Source organism: Sebastes umbrosus, chromosome 18, assembly GCF_015220745.1.
Source record: "Sebastes umbrosus isolate fSebUmb1 chromosome 18, fSebUmb1.pri, whole genome shotgun sequence".
Classification (NCBI taxonomy): Eukaryota; Metazoa; Chordata; class Actinopteri; order Perciformes; family Sebastidae; genus Sebastes; species Sebastes umbrosus.
The window spans coordinates 6,836,393-6,860,462 of NC_051286.1; the positions used below are offsets into that span (position 1 = coordinate 6,836,393).

General features: G+C 42.2%; 1 protein-coding gene across 1 annotated transcript; it reads right to left on the reverse strand.

Annotated features, from left to right (window-relative positions):
* Positions 1–917: 917 nt before the first annotated feature.
* Positions 918–17,760, reverse strand: thbs1b (thrombospondin 1b). The gene is made up of 23 exons (XM_037751169.1): positions 17,571–17,760; positions 17,319–17,403; positions 15,318–15,904; positions 14,028–14,103; positions 13,613–13,696; positions 13,365–13,474; positions 12,648–12,773; positions 10,649–10,745; positions 9,676–9,849; positions 8,570–8,746; positions 8,316–8,489; positions 7,968–8,095; positions 7,689–7,841; positions 7,247–7,465; positions 6,542–6,649; positions 6,057–6,216; positions 5,808–5,926; positions 4,504–4,738; positions 4,170–4,397; positions 3,809–4,080; positions 3,159–3,256; positions 2,910–3,049; positions 918–2,815 (listed from the first exon to the last, which is right to left on the reverse strand). The coding sequence occupies exons 2-23, from the start codon at positions 17,380–17,382 to the stop codon at positions 2,808–2,810; spliced, it is 3,537 nt and encodes a 1,178-aa protein (XP_037607097.1). The 5' UTR covers positions 17,383–17,403; positions 17,571–17,760; the 3' UTR covers positions 918–2,807.
* Between the last annotated feature and the right edge of the window lie 6,310 nt (positions 17,761–24,070).

The following is a 24,070-nucleotide window of genomic DNA, read 5'->3' on the forward strand; positions in this document are numbered from 1 at the left end:
ATTATTAGGTATACTGTTGCTTTTTAAATGACAAATTTGACCATTTTAAAAACTAATGACATATTTGTTTGTTGTTAAATGCAGAAGACAGAAGGGCAATGAGGGGCAGCGTTTTTTTTTCCAGCTAGACGCTTCGTGGCGTGTGTTTGCTATGATACGTCATATCTGTAGTAAGTAAAAATGTACACACAAGGTAGAGTACTTGCTCTGTATATATGCAAAATATGCAGTGCTCCCATTGCAAGGAATTTAAAAAGAAAAAACGGTTGTGGCGGTTGCTTGCCATCCCCTGTGGTTGGCTTGTCAATAGCGCGGTATTGCAATATTGCGGTTATTGCGGCAGCCTTATTTATGAGATCACAGTTTGTGGTCTTGCTGTGTTGTGTTCCTGCTACTTTGTTCACCAGTGGATTTCTTTCTTAGCCTTGGTATCCTGAAGCCAGTCAGTCAATGTCAAGGTTTGTGTCGGTCTAATATTTGCTCTCCGTGTTATTTAAGCTTCTGCAGAGGTCAGAGCAGATCACACAGAGGTCAGACAGATCAAGCTGAGGAGCAGACGTCTGTGTCACATTCCTCATGTGGCCTTCATCACAGAGAGACCATGTGTGCCTCTCTGCAGGGAGGAAAGGCCTGAAAGTGCAGCTCTGTTTGTGTCTTGGGGGTAACCGGCCGCTCATTTTGACTTTGATTATGTTCAAGTGTTGAGCGTTGGCGCTACAGTAGACCTAATCAAAGCCAGTTGTCTTCATGATGTGTTCTGGTTGGAAGTATATCTGGTCTGAGTCATGCTCCAGTTTGTGTTTAACATGTTTGTATCTCCACGTCATCTAAACAACTTGATCAACAGTGGATTTAAACCTGGATGAAAAACAGTGAAACGGCTCCAAACTGACAAACAAAAGCACAGACATGCTTGAGAATTTTAACAACTATTTATTGTCTTGAAGTATGTAACAAAATAATCGCTATGAATAAAAACAGCATTTGTACAACTAAGAAAATGTTTACAGACAAGCAAAACTAATTGTACAAAAATAATGGTAACAATGATACACCATAACAAAAGAAGGTAAAAACGATAAAGAACAGAACATCCTCACGTCAGTGTGCAAACCGTTTATACAGATGGACGTGTGGCCTTTGGTTAAGGCGACAGATCCTGATAAATTATTTAAATAGCATTTATCTACACTCACGCACACACACACATAAATCAACCTCTCACAAACAGCTAAGACAAAACAGAACAATAATTTATCCGCTAAAAACAGCATTGGACATACATGATAGAGCAAAATTATTTATAAAAAAAAAAAAAGAAATCTCCCATTTGACTGTCATTTTCACTGGGGTAGATCACGGGATCGGGAGCTCGTTGTGTTTTTAGATATGAAATGTCGTATTATTTACAGCTCATGCTACAGTGGCACTAACATGTCCATCATTTCAAAAGGAATATGAAAAAAGTACTTGGGTTGTGTGTTTTTTGATCAAATTATACAACAGCAATGAGGTAATATTTGTACATCAAAGATTTCCTTTGTTTTTCATCTCTCTCTGAAGAAAAAGGCACACAAGTCACATACACTTCATGCTAAACAGCCCTATCTGAAGAATACCTAATTCACTTTGTACAGCGGGAGATGATAGACACCGACACCTGGTTGTACCTGATTTGGGGTCAGTTTTCACTGTGATATTGAATGGATTACTTTTACTTTTTCAAAGCAAATTTCCTTTGCTACCTACATTGTAGGCAAGAGTCAATAAATTACATGTATTTACATAATTTCAAATTGAAATCCTCAAAAAGTGAGGGAGATAAATCTCTTCAATGACCAAGGTTTTGATGGATGGGGAGTATTTTGGAGGGGAACACTTGCTTCTTCTTTTCTTTTCTTTTTTGTTCTTACTGGTTTAATATAGGAAGGTCGTCACTTCCATCTCACCCTGAGAGTTTAGTTAACCAGACACCAGCATCAACAAAGATACTTGTAAGTTCAAAATACAGCTAACCTAAGTTTAATTTAGTATTTCTCTTCTCTACAGAGATTCTTAGGTAGATGGGTAAAAGCACTTTCTTGTTCCAGTCGTCAACATACAGTACATGCATGACCACAAACATATTGTCCCCCTTATTTCTAACTCGCCAACAACCCCCAACAGTTTCCTCAAGTCCTCAACAACCAAGATCCCTAAACAATGTTATTGCTGTCTTCTTCTGAGTCCTCAAACGTTGTATCATTCAGAATCTACATCCTGGCAGATCTGGTAAAGCAAAGGGAATATTTCATCAGTTTTTTTTTCTTTGGGATGTCCATCCAGAAGGTAAGGTGGAAAGGCACACAGGCTGAAGAGGTGAGACAGAAAGAGAGAGAGAGATGTAAAGGCTTGGAAGTGCATAGTTGTCTATGGGGAGCCGTTCCCGCACAGAGATGAATGAGGTCTTTCAGAGAGCGAGAAAGCAGGCGGAGCTGGGATAGAAAGGTGTTTGTGTCCTACTGGCGAAGCTAGAGGGCTTGTTTTTCCCCAGCTCTCCCAGCTCTCCCCACTCTCGTGGATGCTAAGGGTGGAGGAGAAGGGGCTCTCTGATCCTCAACTGGCAGTCAACCGGTTGGTGCTCCGCCCGAACCAGCTTCAAGTTACCCTGAGGCTGACCACGTGCCCTCCGCCTCGTCCGAGTGTGCGTGCCGCAGAAAGAAGAGTTGCGGAGATAAAATCGGTCCCTGGACTTTGCATCAGAATACATAAGTTCATACTTTATACAAAAAAAAGGTGCATTCCTCAGAGCTTCCTGCGCCGTGCATTTAGACATCTGTTAAAAGAAAGAGAAAAGGGAGTTGGATATGGCCCAGATCTTAAGAACAGAACATCAAATTCTTTCTGGGAAGTTGACTTTACGGACTTACCTCTGCATTCATACTTGAGGTCTGAGAAGTATACCATCTCTTGTGAGAAGACAAAAAGACCTAGCCTGCCGCCAGCATATGTCTTGTCATAGATGCTACCAGAGTCTGCCATGATCTTCTTTCCCTCGTACATCACAACTCTGTGGGAATAAAAGGAAAAAAAATGTAAGTTGGTGAGCTTGGGATTTCGATGTCAAACCCATGTGAAGATAAAACTTCTATGTGGACTAATTAACATCCTCGGCCCACCTAATAAGTCCTGTTCTCGGTCTGTGGATCAGATGCCATCTGTAGGCAGTGAAGTCTTTCCATCCAACGTTCTTAGGGTCATGCCAGAGAGTGCGGACCTAAAGCATGGGAAAACAAACAGCCATGAGTTTATCTTTTTACACACCCCTATATTAAAATCATCCATTGGGGGTTATAACCTCCAAAAGTCCACCAAATCAGGCTGTTCTCATACACCGTTCATAACTATACTGTACCTACAAAAAGTATAGCACTGTAATTCGTATGCACCCCATGAAATCAATTCATATAGGTAAAATATAAAGTATAAAGACCGACAAATGGCGAGTAGGGAGGAGATCAGGATGGACGAGTGGGTCAAAAAAAAAACCTGACTTTCACCCAGGAGACGTTGATTTATTTGTCACGTAACTTCCGTACTTAAATTACGTCAGTTCTGGAGTTATTTTAACCCAAACCATGATCATTTCCTAAACTTAAGTAGTTTTATTGCTGAAACCTAACCAAGTCAATCTTTTCCTAAACCTAAGTATTTCGTATTTTGTTGGACATTTTTAGGAAAACGCACGAAAAATGAGGAATATCTTTTCGTAAGATATCATACGAACCGTTGTATGAGGATGCGTTGTATATAAGACCAAATGTCTTACCTGTCCTGGGGTATTTCCTGTGTGCCAGAGGGCGTTCCTGAGGTGCTCTCCTGGACCGGTGGTGGAGTTCACCACTTTAATGGACAGGCCAGAGTAGCCCTGGGCTTTGGTTGGTTTATTCGACCAGTATGTCTGCGTAATCTGCTTCCACATCACCACGTAGAACCTGGAACTGGACTGGTAGCCGAACACAAAGCCGGCGTAATCATCATCCCTCTCTGTGTTGATGAAGAAAGTCCCACTGAAGTCCACTGAATTGAACTCGTGGTAACCTGAAGGAAAAATGCAAGTTAGAGACCAGAATTTCAACCGAATAATAACTTCATTTTGTAGGTAATTGCGACGCATTCTTTTTACTTACCAACAGCGATGCCAGGGTCGCAGTTGACAGTCTGCACCAGCTCTTTGCCCTGATGGCGGACGACCCAGTTCGGATCAATCTGGGAGGTGCCTTTGGGGTCCAGAGGAACCATCTGGAACTTGCGGAAGTCTGTCTCGCTAATGTCAAAGTTCTCTGGGCACACGTCGTAGATGTCGGGCACGTTGTCTTGGTCAAAGTCATCTTTGCAAGCATCTCCACGGCCATCACCTGAAAAATACATGTTATATATTCATTAATAATGGTACCTAAGGTGTTTTGAAGATTTCGTAGCATATTGCAGCTGTGTCCTTTAGGGTTGGCTCATTTTGCTCACCATCAGTGTCCAGTTGGTCAGGGTTGAAGGCCAGTCTACAGTTGTCCTTGTCGTCAGGAATGCCGTCGTTGTCGTCATCATGGTCACAGGCGTCTCCCTTGCCATCCTTGTCATGGTCAGCCTGGTTTGCGTTGGGGATGTATGGGCAGTTGTCCAGGTTGTTCTGGTGTCCGTCCTCGTCGATGTCCTGGTTGCTGTCACACTTGTCTCCCACCCGGTCGTCATCTGAATCCACCTGCAATGAAATAATAGAGTTATGATTTAGTATATGGATTAAGGGAACAATGAAGTAGCATGCTAACATGGGTGATTACATTCCACTGTGTTTATTTCCTTTCACTGCAGTGTTTCCTGCTACTATTCTTCTCTTATCCCTCCTCTCCTGCTTTCATTGAAGACTTTCCTTAGGCTGGAATCACTTTTGTAAAGCTGCCAAGCTCAATTTGTCCAAGATCTGTCAGCAGGTTTTAGCTACTGAAAATCAAACTCCACAAGACTCTGCTGCTCCTCCTACTCCAATTTGCTCGTTGAGCACCTCCAGCATCTTTAGTGAAGGGCGAAGTCATGCTAGCGCTACTTGGCAGGACAAGACACACCCTGCGGCGCTACGAAATAATAAGGGCAAGGGGGATGAATGGAAGGAGATGAAGGGCGGGATGCGAGGATTTGGTTAACTGTGTAGAACCATAATTCTGCTGTCAAAAATCTCACTTAGATCTCAACTTTTGACAAGGCATTTTTGTGGCATGTAACATTGCTGCGTCCATGTCTGGACTTGTCTCTTTTGGCCTTTAATTGCAGCGTGCAATTCACTCTTTATTCACACTCAATTCACTCTTTAGAGACCACATCAGTGTAGATTTAGACTTGCCCCTCCTTCCCCCATCCTTTTCCTGAGTCCCGTTGTTCAACACATTCCTATTTCTCAGTGTAGCATAGCACAGGTGGACTGAGCAGGCCCTGGGCATGCACACCACCCAGGGCCAGCCCATTCCTCAGTAATATCCAGCCTAGGGCCTCTTCCCTCACATTAGCCAGCTAACGTCAATGGGCCATTGAAAAGACCCCTTGCCCCCCCACCACGCCTTATTGAACTGATGTGCCCTTGAGCTGCATACAGGATTTACTCCACCTTTACATGGTGCGATAAAGCTTAGACAGCTACACAGGCTAACCACTGAGGCTCTGTCTCAATTGAAAGACAGATATATGCTGAGCTACAGAGAAAGGCGGGGAGATGAATGTGGATTATTGTTGGTGGGTGAGGTGGAAGGAAATGGGGAAGGGGCGGTGTGTCCACACACCTGATCAGGATTATGTTCCAGAGGGCAGTTATCGCACATGTCTCCCACTCCGTCCAGATCTGTGTCTCTCTGGTCCACATTGTACACATGGGGGCAGTTGTCCCTCTCATTCAGTATGCCTGGGGAATTAATTTGATAGGAAAAGCCACTTCGTAAGTACAAAATATTACTGAAAGCATGACTTCACATCAGCACACAAAGATGTAGATTTCCAGAGGATAGTTTTTTATCAAATTTTCCAATCCTCACCATCTCCATCAATGTCCACAGCGCAGGCGTCTCCCTCTCCGTTGTTGTCTGTATCCGTTTGGTCTGGGTTACTATTGTAGGGGCAGTTGTCACAGCGGTCGCCCACATCATCACGGTCATAGTCGTACTGCCTGGGGTTGTACACGAACGGACAGTTGTCCTGTTTGAAAAAAAGAAAGACGAAGGGGAAGAGAAAGATGTGAGGAAAGGTTTTCAGGTGCATTGGCCATCTGAGCCTGAGTGGATCTATTTACAGGGAGGAATGAAAAGGTGCTTTATTTTTAGGCCAAGTCCCAAATCTAATGTTGGGATTAGCAAACACAGTGCAGCTCCTTCAGAGTCGGTTGGAATTTGTGGTTTTGGCTCAAGTCTCGGAGAAACATTTGTTTTCCTGCCTCCCCTCCCCTCCTCTTCCCTCTGACCACCTGTCTTCTTATTAGACGGCATGAATGCTGCTGTGGCCACATCTGGAGAGTATTACTTACCCTATCGTCAGGAATGCCATCATTGTCGTCATCATTGTCACAAGCATCTCCGATGCCGTCCTTATCGTAATCTTCCTGGCCAGAGTTGGGGAGGTTGGGACAGTTGTCCTGAATAACAGAAAATACAGACAGTCAGAGATGATAACAAACATACAAGTAATATGACTTTAACTCTGCAAAAACAATTTGAAATTACTTTTTCGTAAATGACTTTGCTTTAGGGGTGTAAGAAAATATCAATAAACTTGGGTATCACAATATTATGTTTTGTGATACTGTATCGATTCTCAAAAACACTGTATTCATTTTTAATTAATAGTTAATATGCAAAGATTCGTGGCAGACAGTGGCTCATTTGGTATTGCGTTTAAACCCACGATCGCTAGATAGCAGTGTTGTAATTTATCTTTAGCCATTTGACTCTTCCACTAACATAAACTGAGACAGGAAGTAGTATAAGGGCGCAGAAGTACATTTTTTAAACTCAGATATTATGCATATGGTAGTGTGTTCGTATACCATAACCTTTTTTCCTAAAATTAGATTGTAAAAATTGCAATATATTGCCTTGCTGACAGTATCGCAATATATTGAATCGTAACCCCTGTATCATGATAAGTATTGTATTGTGAGATTCTTGCCAATACACAGCCCTATTTTGCTTCACAGAACATATTAGAGCCTCGCTGCTTCACCACTATGTACCTTTTTGCAGTGGTAGGTGGCGTTTTCCACACAAACCAGGTCAGCATTGGGCCATCCATCCAGATCTGTGTCCTCTCCGCAGATATGGCCGTTGCCAGCATAGCCTGGCTTGCACTCGCAGCGGTACATGGGATCGGCAAAGTGTCCGAGGTAGTTACAGCGGGCGTTTTTGTTGCAGTCGTGGCTTCCATCCAGGCAGGGATTACGTGGCGTGCACACCTGGAGCGGGAAAGAGGGATGCATAGTTTGAATCATCAGTGATCAGACATTCATCACAATAAATGAGCATGAACGTGCCCTGGAGACGCAGATTTAATAGTACCAGTTATTCCTGTTGTCAATATTAAATTCTTTATCATGCGTCATATCTCTTTTTGCAAGAGCATTTGCATTTTGCTGTTCCCTGATTGGCTGCTCGACACAAATACAAGACTGCACTTGCCTGTTTCTTAGCAGCAGCCTGCTCCACTCCTCTGCCAAACGGTTGGGGTCCTGAATAGCGAGGAGGGCAGGGCAGACAGTTGTAGCCAGGATCTGTGTTCTCACAGCGGTGCGCGCCATTAAACTCAAAGCAAGCATCCGGGACTTCCTTGCACTGTTTTTAGGATAAAAAAGAACATCCGTTGAGATAATTAAGACTTGGTAGATGTTGAAACAGACATCAAACCATGTTTGTGCCTGACAAAAGCATAATACAATGTCTAAGGAATTTGTTTTTTACCTCATCCAGATCTTTACACTTGATACCGTTGCCAGTGTAGCCAGCTGGACACTTTCCACATTTCCAGGAACCATCAGGGAAACTGGTGCACTTGGCTCCAGCGAAGCAGGGGTTGGACAGGCACCCATCTGAGAACAGCAATGTTGGCTCATTATCAATGGTGTTATGCAGATGTAAATCCCTTTCCAGCAATGATCTCATTGTGAAGGGAGATCTCAGTAAATGAAAAACATAACTGAATAAGATGCCAAAACAACAACGGTAATATAATAATTTTAAGCACAGTAAAAACAGCATGTTTAAAATAAACCAATTTGAGAAGCTCTGTTAGTGATTAAAATGCCTCACCAATTGGACAGGCTTTCTTGTTGCACTGCTCTCTCTGTTTGATGTTACCGACGCACTCTTTGCCACCGTATTGTGGCTCGGGGTCATTGCACAGGCGTTTACGAGTCCGCTCACCATCTCCACAGGTGAGACTGCAGGCATCCCATGGCGACCAGGGTCCCCAGTTGCCATTGACTGAGGAAGACGAAAAGCTGATTAATTTGTATCCTTGCTGTGTGCAACACACAAAATGCAAGTAGGAATATCAGACTTACTGGGACACGGAGATTTCTCGCAGAAATTGTTTTGCCGGCCCTCTCCCTCGCACTCCTTGCCTCCGAGCTGAGGGATGGGGGAGTTGCAGAGGCGGATACGGGTGATGAGACCAGTATCACAAGTGACAGAGCAGGATGACCAGGGTGACCAATGGCTCCAGTTGCCGTCCTGCTTGACTGATGGCCGCAAAGAAAGGTCAGAGGTCAGTAATCAAGAAGCAAAGCGATGGACTACTGTGGCACTCTGTTATATATTATGGCACACAACTCAAAGTAAACTCTCAGATAACTACATGTAAATTAGGCTGGCTGTTTAACAGTAGGGGCTGCCACTCACATCTCCATGGTCAAATTGTCCGACGTTACAACTGTAGAGTACCCATATACTGACATTTATGTTAAATGCATTCAAACGACCCTGATGTAGCTGACCATGGATGTATAAAGAGACCGGACCTAACAGTAAGCGCTTGCGACGGACTTGGTGAAGTTAGCAGAAGTATACACGTGTGACTACGTCAAAATAAGGTGTTAACAAAGGGAACTGTTTATACAAAATACATACATGGAAATAGGATTGATTGGATTATATTCACCAGAAGTATAAAACATTACATGTCCCTTATAAATTAGAAAGAATTTGTGAGGGAAATGTCTTTTATTATTGGTTTGCTGGAAAAAAATGTATAAATAATGACTGATATATTTGACTTCAGGACATCTCTGACTACATACATGCTGGAAATCAAACATTTTTACTGTATCAATTTAGATATTTTCCAAAGTAAAAGTCCCTAGAAGTGTATGATTTAACTTTTTCCCATGGTCTAGTGTTAAAAAAGTTAACAAAAATAAATCATAATATCGATCGCAATTCTTGCAGGATCACAATACTTAAAAATCTCAATACATATCGAGTCGACACCCAAGTGTCCTATTAGTATTGAATCGGGAGATAGGTGTATCGTCCCAGCCCTGTATGTTATGGCAAACGACTCAAAGTAAACTCTCCGATAACTACATGTAAATAAGGCTGGCTGTTTAACAGGTTCTAGTCATTGGTTTGTGTTTTGGCTGATGGGTGAGAGTCTGTTGTGTTAACTCACATCGCTTGTCACACTCCTGGAGGTAGCAGTCGCGGGTCTGCACAGAGGTGCCCTCGCAGTTGTTATTGATACGGTCGCAGGAGCGCCCACGCTGCTGGACGCCCCGCCCACATGACACGGAACAATGGGTCCATTCAGACCACTGCGACCAGCCGTCTTCTGCAGAGTCGCTCGCTGAGCAGGAGGGACAGGGAGAGAGTATGAGAGAGAGAGAGAAAGAGAAAGAGGGAGACAATAAAAGAGCTATTCCAGCGAGGCAGCACCCCCTCACAAACACCCCCGAGCCCAAATGAGGAGGGAAAGCTCTTAAAGCGGAGGGCTAATAGTGTGGATTTAGCTGGGAGTTGGACAGATAGAAGGCCGTCTGTTGAGAGGGAAGGCACAGACAGAAACAGAAAGGACCACTGTCCTCAGGACACATAGGGATGCCCCTTAATGTTTTCCTAAAGAGGAAACACATTTAGCAACCACGGCTCTGGGTGTGTAATGACTTCAACAAGTGGCTGAGGTCTGTTTATTTAGGTTTTAGGGAAGCCAAGCCTGCATAGGTATGAAGAACATGTCACTTCTCCTCATGTAGAAGATGGCTTCACTAAACAGCCCACCAATTTTCCATCCCGCTTTAAGCAATTTGGCAAATTACAGCCATTTCAAAGATGTTTTGGAGCACAAAGCGCCAATGTTCCAAACACATAAGCACCCTTTCATTTCCTCGGATGTTATTGCAGTTTAAATCAGCTCTAAAGTTAACATGTTTCCTCTGGAATAGAAACCTTTACATTCAGAGAAATATTTGTGGCTTTTTGTTTTATATGGCAAATACCATAGAAACGGCTCTTACTGTGAATGGGGCAGTGTTTGAAAGCTTCACCTGTTAATTGAAACGTATACATTCTACCTTAGGGGCCATTTATATGGGAGCTTACAGTGCAGGTTTACATAAGTGTAATTGCAGCTATGCAGAAATGCTTACGTGTTCCACAGCGTGGGCAGCACTGTCCATCAGGAACTGTAGCATTAGCACAGGAGATCAGGGGGCAGGAGATCCTGCGGCACACGGTAGCAGAGTTCTGCACAAGCACAGGGAACAAATGTATAGTTAAACACATGCTCAAATATATAATATCACCCAGAAATTTTCTTCCAAATTATGTCCATGTGCTGAGTTAAAGCCCCGTTTCCAAATGGAATTGAGACACTACAGAGCCGTGTCACTAATGTGGAGCTGATTGTTGTGTAAACCTTTTTAAATTAGTGCGTGTTGCAGGGTATCCAAGTCTTAGTCCATGTCCGTGCAACCAACTCATTAAAACTCAACATCTGAGTTTGCACAGATTCACCATGCCAGAAAAGCTAAAAATGCAGGATGCTGGCTGAGAACGGAGACCCCAGCAGACCGCCACCTGCCCACTGGGTCAAGGGAGGGTGGGAACGAGGCCAAAGTCCTAATAATGGAAGTCGGTTTCGCTGTGGAGCCGGACTGGGCGCTGAGCCCCAAACAAGTAAAGTCAGCCTGCCAGCACAACCTGTGTGGGTGCACTGTGAATGACTCAGGGATAACAACTGCCTCTAACTATGCATGCTAATGCTCTCCCTGCTGGAGCTCATCACTGACAGGGAAGAAAAGGGGAAACAGGGACAACTACTGTATCAGTAGAGGAGGAAATGAGGAAATAGAGCCTATTAAGGCTATACACCTATCTCCTAATTCAATAGTATCACGATATGTGGGTGCTGATTAGACATGTATTATGATTCTACAAGTATTATGATTCGATATTATGATTTATTGCGATTTTTGTTTACTTTTTTAACACTAAACCATGAGAAAAAGTTGAGTTATACACTTCTAGGGACTTTTACTTTGGAAAATATCTAAATTAATACATTAAAATTTTTGATTTTCAGCATGTATGAAGTCAGAGATGTCCTGAAGTCAAATATATCAGTCATTGTCAGGCATTATTTATTAATACATTTCTCTCACAAATTAGTGGTATTTTCTTTTAATTTATAAGGGACATGTAATGTTTTATACTTCTGGTGAATATAATCCATCAATCTTATTTTCATATATGTATTTTGTATATACAGTTCCCTTTGTTAACACCTTATTTTGAAAACCGGACGTAGTCACACGTGTATACTTCCGCTAACTTCGCCAAGTCCGTCTCTAGCTCTCCCGTCAGCTCCGTTCTCTTTATACATCCATGGTCCGCTCCATCGGGGACGTTTGAATGCATTTAACATAAATGTCAGTATATTGGACGTTTCCTGTCCATGACAGAGTTAGCATGCAGCTTTAGCCGTGATGTCTAGCTGTGCTTTTTGTGTGAAACCCAATGTGTTTCCATACTTTACTGTATGTGTAGTGTTTAACACTTTGGATTTAACATGTGAGGGTTCAAGTCGTATCCATGCCGACCCTCCGCTGTTTTCTACATTGTCGTTTCGGCTCACTGCAGCTTTATTTTGGTGACGGATGGATATGACATCACGTTACTCAGACTACAACAATAAAAGCAATAACTTCCTTCTTCCTTCGCATAGACTTAAATGAAGCAAATATATTGATTCTGGCATTAAAAAATCATAATACATATGTGAATCGATTTTTTTGCATATATAAAATGCAGGATTCTTCCCTGCCATCCCTTCTTTCCACTTGTCAGAGCCAAGGTCTTGTTATTAATTACAATGCATCACTTAAAGCCTGGTCAAGTCCCTCTAGGCCTCACTGGAGTTGAACTTCTGTCAACAGACCTCTCATTACAACAGTAAAGGCTGTTGGCCTTCAGCCAGGCCTTCACACCACTAATTACTGGTTGAGTGGTGGTAAGTGGGTGTGTGTGTGTGTGCCTCAGTTGTCTTTGCATACGAGTGTGTGTGTGTGAGCGTGTACAAACAAGTCAGAGCACAGAGTGCATCCCCTCACACGCGTGTTTAAGTACTTAACACACTGGAGATCTCACCTGACAAGTGCACTCGGTGCAGTCGTCGACGGTCCACTCGTCTCTGTTCTTGTGCACGATGCCGTTATGGAGGCAGACGCCGCTGTGAATGCCGATGCGGGTCTTAATCAGCTTGTTCTCGTCCGTCTGGGAGGGAGGGGCAGGAGAAACAGACAGAAACAGATATTATTTATTGATCATTTGGATCCCAATTAGTTGTTGCCTTGGCAATAACTACTTTTCCTATTAAAGTTTACTGTATAATAAACATGTGTTTAAACTTACACCACATTCAGGAAATAAAACGAGCATGAGTACAGAGTTGTTTATAAGCTTATAAAAACAGTTATAGAGGAGGATATGTAGATATTGTTAATTGAAACAAGCACAACATGATTCAGAGGGAAAATATGTTTGAGTAGAACTTTATATAAGTTTGTTTATTTCACTACAAAATGCATAAAACCTCAACAGGCTCCCTTGTTTTCTAAGTATTCTTAACCTCATTTGATTAACAATGAATCTGATTTTACAGTGCAAAACTGGACCAATATGTTAAGAGTTACCACATCTCCTTAGCTGATATGTGTTTAATGTTATTTTGCTGGATGACTGTACACACATGGTGACGGTAACCCAGAGACCGGACACATCTAACAAACACGCACAACGGCAGCAGACAGGCAGACTGTCTCCTGCACTCTGCCACCAGACGGTCTGGCGGGTTTCCTTCCTTACCAGCTGGCGGAGTTCATTGGACAGCTCCTTGACCACCACGCCGAGGCCCTTCAGCTCCTTAAACATGCTGACCAGATCCTCACAGGAGAAGCCGCAGACCATCTGCAGGTCTTCGCCAGAGCAGAAACACAAGGAGGGAAGAAGGGCATGAATTGGCAGTAAAGAAATCTCATTTCTAGTGTAGTCTGGTCAGTCTTTAGGCTGGAGTCTAATGAACAGACACGAGCCAGTATCACAGCAGTGTTCACCTTTAGTCTTGTGTCCAGTGTACTCGGTTCTGATTGCCGAGGAGCCGTTGAGGTTCTCCAGGATCATGGAGTCCGTCGTCATGGCTGAAAGAAGAAGAACAACACGATAAATCAAACCACATATTTGCACACTCATCATTAGTTGACTTACTAATGAGGGAGGTTATTGTTCTTCACATGTTACACACACCCCGGACTGCAATAACTCGTTATGAAAAGTAATACTGCACAGCCCAGAGAACATACTTTGAGACCACAGCACCCAGAGATATTTGTAAGCTGGCATTCCTGTGACAACAAGTGGTAAACAGCTTCCCAGGCCGGGTTTTTATGTAGAAATCAGAACATTTCATTGATAGGGACTGGCTAGGACTCGGCAGTACATGAAGCAGATGAGTAGATGTCTGATACTTACAGCTTTGGCATCCTTTGTTGCGGAGGACGGCGTCCAGTGATGCTCCAAACACAAAGCGCACGTTTTGTAGCACCCCCTGCAAGTATAGATGTTCAGTTTAGGCTATATAATCTGGCACATCAGTAAGTAAAAGCGCTGTCTAAAAGCAGTACAATAATCATCCTCATCTTTAAAATTGCTCACTTTTAAAGCACAACTTGGTCTGACCCCGGAATACATAATGGATCTCTTAACACCCTATACACCTGTACGTGGTCTGAGACCATCTGATCAGCTACTTTTTGATGTTCCCAGGTCCAATTTTGTGACAAGAGGCGATCAGGCTTTTGCTGTCAGGGCTTCCAAACTCTGGAATGCAACTTCCTATAGAGATACGATCATCTAACTCTGTAAAAATTGAGCCCCTCGCTGAGGTTTCACCTACATGTATGCAATTTGGCAGACAGATGTAACATGTGGTGACGCACAAAAAAGCCTCTTGGAGGTATGCCCAAAACTCAACAGGAAGTCAGCCATTTTTTATTTAATGTGCGATTTTCGCCAATTTTTTGCGTTTTATAGGCTGTGTACTTTAACGAACTCCTACAGATTTAATCAGATTGACTTGAAATTTGGTCAGGACCATCTTAAGACCTTGAGGATGAAAAGTTATCAAAATGGTGAGTTTTCACTGAACGACCTGACCGTGGTGTGGTGGCCATTTTGAGCCATTCGCCATGAAACAGGAAGTTGTTGTAACTCAACTGTACATAGTCCAATCTGCCCCAGATTTCTCACGCACGATAAAGGTCCAGTCCTGAGGACATGTACATGCAAAAATATACTCATAGCCCCGCCCCAAGACGTTAGCCACGCCCCTTTCATAACTCATGAACCGTTTGTCGTAGAATCTTGTGGGAGGTGTCATATCACTCAGCGGAGAGTTCCTGTTTCATTGGTGAAGGTTAGCCCCGCCCCCTACACATTAGCCACGCCCCCTTTCATAATTCGTGAACTGTTTGTCGTAAAGTCTTGTGGCAGGCGTCATGACGCTCATCAGAGTTTCGGTTTCACTGTGCCTGGCCGTGTCGGTCGGCGTCCCGCCAGCACCCCCGACGCGCGGGGAGGTGCGAGGGCCCGTTCATCGCTGCTCGCAGCTTTATTATTATTATATTTATTTATTTGGACATAATTACGCATTTGCCTTTTCAAACAAAACTCTCTGCTGACAACATTAAAAAGCGACGTGACTAATTGCCTCTGTGAAATAAAACTCAATCTCCCTTCTATAATGACCCCCAGTGCGCTCACCAAGAACTTGTCCCCCACGGCTCCCTTGCCGATCCGGAGCTGCGCGCTGTCCGGCGTCTCCAGCGTCAGGATGCTCTGGATGGGCGCGTCCAGCTCGGCGGTGTTCACCTCCTCGCACCCTACGTACAGCTGCGCCCGGTCCTCCTGCACGAACAGCGTGATATTCTTCCAGTGAGCCGTGGCCAGATCCACGTCCTCGATGGACACCACCTGCTGCTTGTTTTCGGTGGAGAACACGATGTCCAAGGTGTTTGCCTTGCCGTTGGAGACAATCTCAAACACGGGTCCGGATCCGTCGCGCTTCTCCACGGTCAGCAGGCTTCCTCTGGTCCGCCTGAACTGCTTGAAGTTGAGCAGGAGGAGGAAGCCTCTCTCGGCGTGGATGGAGTCGATCAGGTCCCTGAAGCTGCTCTCGGGGACCGGGGGGATCAGGTCTGGGTTGAGGATCTTGTAGGCGGGGCTGTACGGGTCGTCTCCTTTCACCAGGGTGACCCCGTGGTTCTTCACCGGACTGACTCCATTGTTCTTCTTCTTCGGGATCTGGACGAGCTCGAACAAGTCAAACACGCTGTTGTCGTCTCGACTCTCTGCGACAGGGAATAAGACGAAGCAGTCAGTCTTTGTCTCACAGCTTCAATACACTGTGAACTTTTTTAAAACCACACCAGACTCTACCTTTAAACATGCACTATCTGCAACCATCTTGGACTCTAACCACTGGCGCACTTTACACTTACTTTACACTATACATCCTATATACACTTATTTTACACTATACATCCTATATGCACTTACTTTACACTTTACACTTACTTTACACTATACATCCTATATACACTTACTTTACACTATACATCCTATATACACTATACATCCTATATGCACTTACTTTACACTTTAAACTTACTTTACACTATACATCCTATATGCACTTACTTTACACTTTAAACTTACTTTACACTATACATCCTATATACACTATACATCCTATATGCACTTACTTTACACTTTACACTTACTTTACACTATACATCCTATATACACTATACATCCTATATGCACTTACTTTACACTTTAAACTTACTTTACACTATACATCCTATATACACTATACATCCTATATGCACTTACTTTACACTATACATCCTATATACACTATACATCCTATATGCACTTACTTTACACTATACATCCTATATACACTTACTTTACACTATACATCCTATATACACTTACTTTACACTATACATCCTATATACACTATACATCCTATATGCACTTACTTTACACTATACATCCTATATACACTATACATCCTATATACCACTTACTTTACACTATACATCCTATATACCACTTACTTTACACTATACATCCTATATGCCACTTACTTTATAGACTGCACATATGTACATATTACATTTATTTATTGACAGACTGCACACACTATGTTCACCCATTCACTTTGTATCTTTTATATCTCTATTATTGTTTTTTTTATAATTTTTGTATACCTTTATACCTCTCCTGTGTTTCACTCTGTTTGCTGATGTTGCTGCTTTGACACCTGAATTTCCCTCCAGGGATTAATAAAGGTTCATCTTATCTTATCTTATCTTATCTTATCTTATCTTATCTTAATAAAAAGTTCACATTGAAGAATGTGATGATGATTGTATAAGTTGCTGAAACTGCAATAAAAACTAAGTTAAAAAAAAACAAAAAAAAACAACATGAGCTGACCAAAGTGCTTTACAGACATAGTCCAGAATAAAAACAGAATAAAAACAGGTCAACAGAGCAGGCAACAAAATCTCACACATATCCACTGACAGAGACCAAGATAAAATCCATGAGTAAAAGACTGTTATAATGAGCATTAAAAATGCTCATTAATAATAAGAAGCAGTCTGACAGCTTCAATACACTGTGAACTTTTTTAAAACCACACCAGACTCCCATAATAAAAAAATCAGATTGAAGCACTCAGTTCAAACTCACCTGCGACTCGCGCGCTCTCGCAGCTCCAAAGCATCAAGAGCAAAAAGATCCCTGTCAACTTCATGATGAAGCTCCAACCTGCTGCCTGTGTGACGACAAAAACAACAACAATCTAACCATTTTATAACATTAATGTCAGTCAAAGTGAGCAACAGGTTGAAAAAAACATCAATAAATGAATAATAAAGTCGCTCAGAAATCAATAATTAGCTGCAGAAATAGTCGCGCTCCCTTAGAATAAGTGCCACTCACCTGCTTCAGGAAAACAGCAGAGCAAAAAGGAATAAAATCCTGCAAAAGAAAAATTAGAAATCCAGCAATAATCCTCAAGATTTATTTCAAAAAGAAAAGTTCCACCGTGAAAAGAAGAGAAATAATTATTGTTGATTGAAAACTTGTCCTCTTCTGGTATCGACCGCTTAAAAACTCCCTTTTAAAGCCGAGGGGGACAAAGTGCGTTTTAAATAGTTTGATGCCATTCCTAAGAAGTGGCCTCGACCAATCAGAGAGAGGGGAGAAAAAAGGGACGAGCTTATCCTCTTAGAGAGAGAGAGAGAGACACAGAGAGAGAGAGAGAGAGAGAGAGAACAACTTCAGTGTGTTGCACTCAGACTTTTAATGGACCAGTGTTTCCTCTCACAGCGTCCATCCATCAGTCTTCAGCAACATTTCTACCTCAGAGATTCCCATAAGCACACTGTGATATTCCACAGAGTGTCTCTTTTGTATGCAAAGTGAAATGAAGTGAAAAAATAAGTTGCATAAGTGCATAATTTTAGGTCACAGACATAGTTGCAGATGGATGGAGGCATAGTGCATAGGAATAGTATAAGAAGAATGTTGCAGCAAATGATCTTGTTGAATAAGACAGATTCAACAAGATCATTTGCTGCAACATTCTTCTTATACTATTCCTATGCATTATGCCTGTGACCTAAAATAATGCACTTGTGCAACTTATTTTTTTTGTTTCACATTATTTAATTTAATGCAATTTATGTCTAAAATGTTCCTCTAAGAATCATTCTATCAGCTATCTGTATGTATGTAGTGAGTTTCAGTGCTGAGTTTCATTATGAGCCTGAGCTCGTTGCAGTTCCTGCTCTGACCACTAGGAGCTGATGTGAGTTCACTGGAGAGGTGCCTGAGGCAGTTTAGTGCTGCAGCACACCTGAACTGACATTCATGCTACCCACTGTTTTTGTTGAGTTTTTGTACTTAAACGAATAAATTGAAAAGAAAAAAACTGGAGATAATGTATTGCATCATAGTTCAACATCATTCCTGATTATGTGCAAGCATATTATTAAATTAGCACCTGCCACCTGCCAAATACAGGCTAAATGTTGGCTGTGGCAGGTAAAAAACATTTCAGGTCACCTGCCACCATGGCAAATGAGTTTTCCTTATATTAAGAAATAGTATTTTTTAAAAAGCAATTTCAAAATGAAAAATAGTCAGGGATTAAGGACAGAATTGGACAGAGAAAAAACTGGAACTGCATCATATTGCACAACAATTGAATAGACAAAAAACAACAAACAAATAAATATAACTCACAAATATATTCAGATATATAGAAAATAAATCAATTCAATACTGAGGCAAGGGAAATGCCTGTGCTGTTAATACCACAAATTCAGTTTGCATACAGCGCAGACGCCTGCTCAGAAATGCCATTTATCAAGAAGTATTTTCATACTAGCAACAATTAGTTGGATCATCTAAACCAAACACACACTAAGCTGTTTATACTGACTGAGAAAAATCACTGTTTATGGTTTATAGGGAGAATTTCCTTTTTTTTTACACTTCTTAATTCCACTGTATTTCTCTTAAGTGTTTCCACTGAAGCGTTGGAAAATATCAATCTGTTAAATGTGACACAGTATCAAGCCAATAGTAATCAAGCAGCTGCATTCATTTCTGTCACTTTATTCTCTTGTCCACTTTTCAATCAGGTTGCAAATGGCTCTGATATGCTGTTTATGTTAATTTGTTATCCTAATCATATGGCGTTTTAATCAGTTTCTTGTCTCATCCCTTCATTTTTCATCTGGTTCATAATATTTCCCCTTTCAGAAAAGAGACATATTAAGATGTAATAAAGAAGGAGAAAGAAGTGGGGGCAAGTGTGACAGCAAGTGTCCTCTGCTGTGTAAAAACAGGCGGTGTTTAGACTACCTGCTGACGGTAGACAGATCCACTTTTGACAGATATTCCTACCTTTCGCTGTTCACCGACACAGAGAAACTCAAGCCTCTTCTGCCTCTAATGTAATTCATCTACTTGATGCATAAGACACATGTCTTTATATGCGATGTGACAGGTTTCAGAGCTTGAACAGAAACATGTGCTGGATTTATTGGGTCCCTGTGAGCTGGTTTAGACGTCTGGGGCTGGACGCTCTACCCTGAGGGGTCCTGAGGTCAGAGCCGACTCCTCCGGTGCCTGAGAGTCTCAGATCAGGACCATTGATGGAGACTGTAGGTGGCTTGTCTCGTCCTGCAGAGGACACACTGTCAATGCCTCAGGTTCCAGGACAGTCGTCTGTAGTGTAACATAAGAATATGAAACGATAAAGATTTGTCAGTTAACCTGAGAGAGTCACGATCGAGTGATGCTCAGTTTAGGAGCGTGTTTAGCTCTTTTTTAAGACTCGTGTTAGTGTTGGGTTGTTATTTTGTAAGCTCAGAATGTGAAGAAGAAGAAAGCACATGTGCAGGAAAAGAATGTGCTGCTGTTTTTGGCAGGAGGAAATATAAATAAGAGGATCAAGAGGAAATCTGTCTGGATACACACATGCTGCCACACACATTCACTAAAGCGTGAGCCTGAGCATGCACACCACGCACCTTCTTCTTTTTACCTTTGTTTCCTGTTATTAATACACGGCTAAAAGAAGGAGAGGAGTGGAAGAGTGGAGAAAGAGATGAGGAAAGGAGGGAAAAACGGAGCTGAGAGGAAAGGAGAGGATAAACAGGGAAGTGAGAAGAGGAGAGGAACAAGAAAAGGGATTCAGAAACCAGGAAGGAGGAAACAAGAAAAGGGAATTGAAAACGAGAAAGGAGGAAACAAGGAAAGGGAATCAGAAACCAGGAAGGAGGAAACAAGAAAAGGGAATTGGAAACGAGAAAGGAGGAAACAAGGAAAGGAGAGGAGTAACGAGGAGAGAAGAATCAAGATGAACAGATTTTAAACAGGAAAATTAGTGAAAAGGAAAAGTGGAGAGGAAAAGAGAGGGAAAGAAAAACAAGGAATGATGAGGAAAGGAGGAATGATGAGAGGGGGAACAAAGAAAGACGAAGAGTAACAGGGGAGAGGACAGGAGAAGCAAGGGGAGGCAAGGACAAACAAGGAGATGAGAGGATAAATAAGGAAAGGAGAGGAGATACAAAGAGGAGATGAGGAACAAGAAAAGGAGAAACAAGGAAAAGAGAGGAGGAACAAGGAAATGAGGAGTGGAGAGGAAACCTAAACGAGAGGAGAAACAGTTGAAGTGGAGAAACAAGTGTAGGGAATGACAAACATACATACCGTACATACATAAGGAATAGAAGGAATGAGGAAATGAGAAACAAGGAAAGGAGAGGAGAGGGTGAATGAGGAAATAATACGAGAAACAAGGACAGGAAATGACAAACAAGAAAAGGAGTAATGAGGAAAGGAAGGGAGAGGAGAAACGAGGAAAGAAAAGAAGTAACGAGTAGAGGAGTGGAGCGGAAAAACAAGGGAGAAGAATAAATGAGAAATAAGGAAATGAAGGAGAAAGAAGCAGAGGAGAAGAGAAAGAAGAAGAGGACAAAATAGGTTAAACAAGGACAGGAGAGGAGTAATGAGGAGAGGAAGAAATAAACAAGAAGAGAAGAACAGCCCAATCACTGAGGCTGTATTTCCTCTGAATCTAGCTACAGGACCAGGATCACTGAGTATTGACATCATGACAGGTCTTGACCCAACCAGGCCTGCTCTGCTCCGGGGTAACTGGCATCAGAGAGCTGATGATTCAAGCGTTGGGTATGAAAGGTGATGAAATGTGTGAGTTTTATTGTCAGAGTTGACAGAAAGATGTTCTCTTGTCAGCTGTCAGAGTCAGATCTAGTGGACACTTGTAGTTGTGTCATACTTTACTTGGAAAAACACAAATGAATGATTGACTGTGTTGCGGTTAGCTTGTTAATCTGTTGTTGGAAATGATAGATGATAGAGACGCATGACTGGTTTATGAGATAAACAGTAAGCTGACGTTGTTCTTGTTTATCCACAAGGGTCACTGACTCTTTTGCTGTCGTCCATAATTTTACCAGGCTGTCAAAGTTAACGTGGGAATAACGCGTTCACGCAAATTCGTATTAACATCACTAATTTCTTTAATGCATTAACACAATTGATCTTTTGGAGGTTGTAGTGGGTTTAGTTTTAAAGCTATAGCTATACTAAATGCAGTACCTGTGAGGGTTTCTGGACAATATTAGTTATTGTTTTGTGTTGTTAATTGATTTCTAATAGTAAATATATACATACATTTGCATAAAGCAGCATATTTATCCACTCCCATGTTGATAAGAGTATTAAATACTTGACAAATCTCCCTTTTAAGGTACATTTTTAACAGATAAATAATGTGAGATTAATCACAATAAAATATTTTAATCTAGTTGTCACACTTCTACAGCCTGCGACTACAACTGGAAGAGATCGCAGCCTGCTGAAGTTATTCCCACGCCCTGCTCGCAATTACGCCAAAGATGATGACATGGGGAATTTTCCCCAGTCAGCAGCTCATATTTACAGTATGACATGAACTCATTTACTGCTCCCTGCTCCATCATCAGAGAGCAGAGGTCCTGTGTCAGAGCAGAGCAATGGTAGCATTCGCTGCTTTTCTCTGTTTTATCTCATCGTGATAGACCATTTGTCTATCTTTGGATTTAGCACTTCATCTGGCAAAAGAAACAAATTGAAGTTGAAATTGTTTAGTCGTCCACATGACAAGGGCTGCAAAGACGTAAATTTCGTCAGTGGTCTGCACAACATTTATGACCGTCTGTGCCGACATATATGCTGCTTTACCTTGTTTTAAATCAGTGTATCTTTTTGGATTGGTTGAAGAAAACAAGCAGTGGGAAGACACACATTGGGCAACGTGTAAACGTGAGGGAAATTTACTATTATCGGACATTTTCTAGACATAATTAACCCTCTGAGACCCACAATAGACCCACTTTTGTCTTATTTAGGTGGGTACAGGGGATCTTTAGGGGGGCATAGCAGGTCAGCAGTAGATGTCACATAGAAGTGGTGTACATCATCTGAAAGCTGGGAACCTGACGATTAGTTTGAGATGCAGCTCAGCTCTGTGTGTCAAATTGTTCCAATCATAAATGTCTATTATGTCTCATAAGTTTTAGTTGCAATTTTTTAGGTTGATACCATTTGTTACACAGATTTGGTGCCAATTTTAACCATTTTTTTTACCATTGAGAATTGTCTCTGGGTCAATCAGTGAATCAAAAAATAATCTGCAGATACATTGGTAATGAAAATAATGATTATTTGCAGTCTTAGAATGGGGTGATCCTACACATGGAGCTGTATACAGGTGCTGAAGTGTGTGTTTGTTGTCCAGCTGGGTGAGACTCACTCGCCTGAGGTCACACACTGGGAAATTATTGGTGTCATTGCTCCATGCACAGCACCCAGACACACACACACACACACACACAGCACCAACCCTCTGCTTCTTTACGGCAATTAACCAGCACAAAGCACTCAAACACAGAGCTTCAATGGCCAAATTATGCCCATTTGCATTCACTTGTCAGCAAAGAAACGTTCCTCTTATTAAAAAGAATAGCTACTTGCCAGGTATTTATAATGGATGCTACTTTTTAGTACGTTTTGGTTCATAATTCTGAACAATGAAGTGACCGTTTGCACTTTGGGTCCATGCGGGACAGATGCAATTAGATCTGACGCATTCTTGAACTCAAAATCTATTTAACGGCGACGCAGAGCCGCAGATGACCACCTGAGCGTCTCTCTCTCACTGGGCCCCCTCCCTGCTCCCACCAGTCCCTAATAAACTACTCATTGGAGTGTTCACCCATGACATTACTGGGCCCGAGCCAGGACCATTAGCCGGGGAAAGACATTGTTTGCCACAGGCTCAGCCAGTGCTCAGTGATTTCTAAATATCTAATAGTGTCTAGGAATGTACACTGGATCCAGTTCCATCTTCAGCCTATTAGGAGGTCACGGCGTGCCAGCTTCTTTTCATGGGCTTCCATGGACAATGTAATTTGCATTCCTGAGCTCAGCGGGCTGGAGAAAAAAGACGTTTGGGTGTTCTGAATCATCTGATATAATTGCTGCTGAGAGCGTAACTGGCTGCCGATTCTATTTAATTCTACCGGGGCTCCCAGTGAAAATGTTCTCCCCAAATTTGGCGAATCAATACAGAGGCAGGTCTTGACCATTAGCAATAACGCAGCTGTTGTCCAGCTGTTTACTGCAACAAAAAAGATGCTCGTAACAGCGTGGTTACACTGGCTGCAGTGTGGGAACTTTTAAACTTGTCATTTCGCTTCAACATACACTTATTAAATATTAGGGACACATGCTCTTTTAATCAAGTGCAGTGATGTTGTGAACCCACAACCCTTATCGATTTCACTCATTACTAAATTATTTCCCATATTAAAGCCCATCCTCAAGGAGGAGATGCTGGGTTGTATGCATACTCCTGTGTT

Bases quoted from the DNA above. Each gene is read 5' to 3' on its own strand.
- thbs1b (XM_037751169.1), bottom strand. From the start codon at position 17,382: ATGAAGTTGACAGGGATCTTTTTGCTCTTGATGCTTTGGAGCTGCGAG. The intron at 13,475-13,612 runs GTGAACACTGCT...GCTCTGGCGAAG, and splicing joins CACTGGACACAAGACTAAAG to ACCTGCAGATGGTCTGCGGC. The intron at 7,842-7,967 runs GTAAAAAACAAA...TCCTAAAAACAG, and splicing joins AGTGTAAAGATCTGGATGAG to TGCAAGGAAGTCCCGGATGC.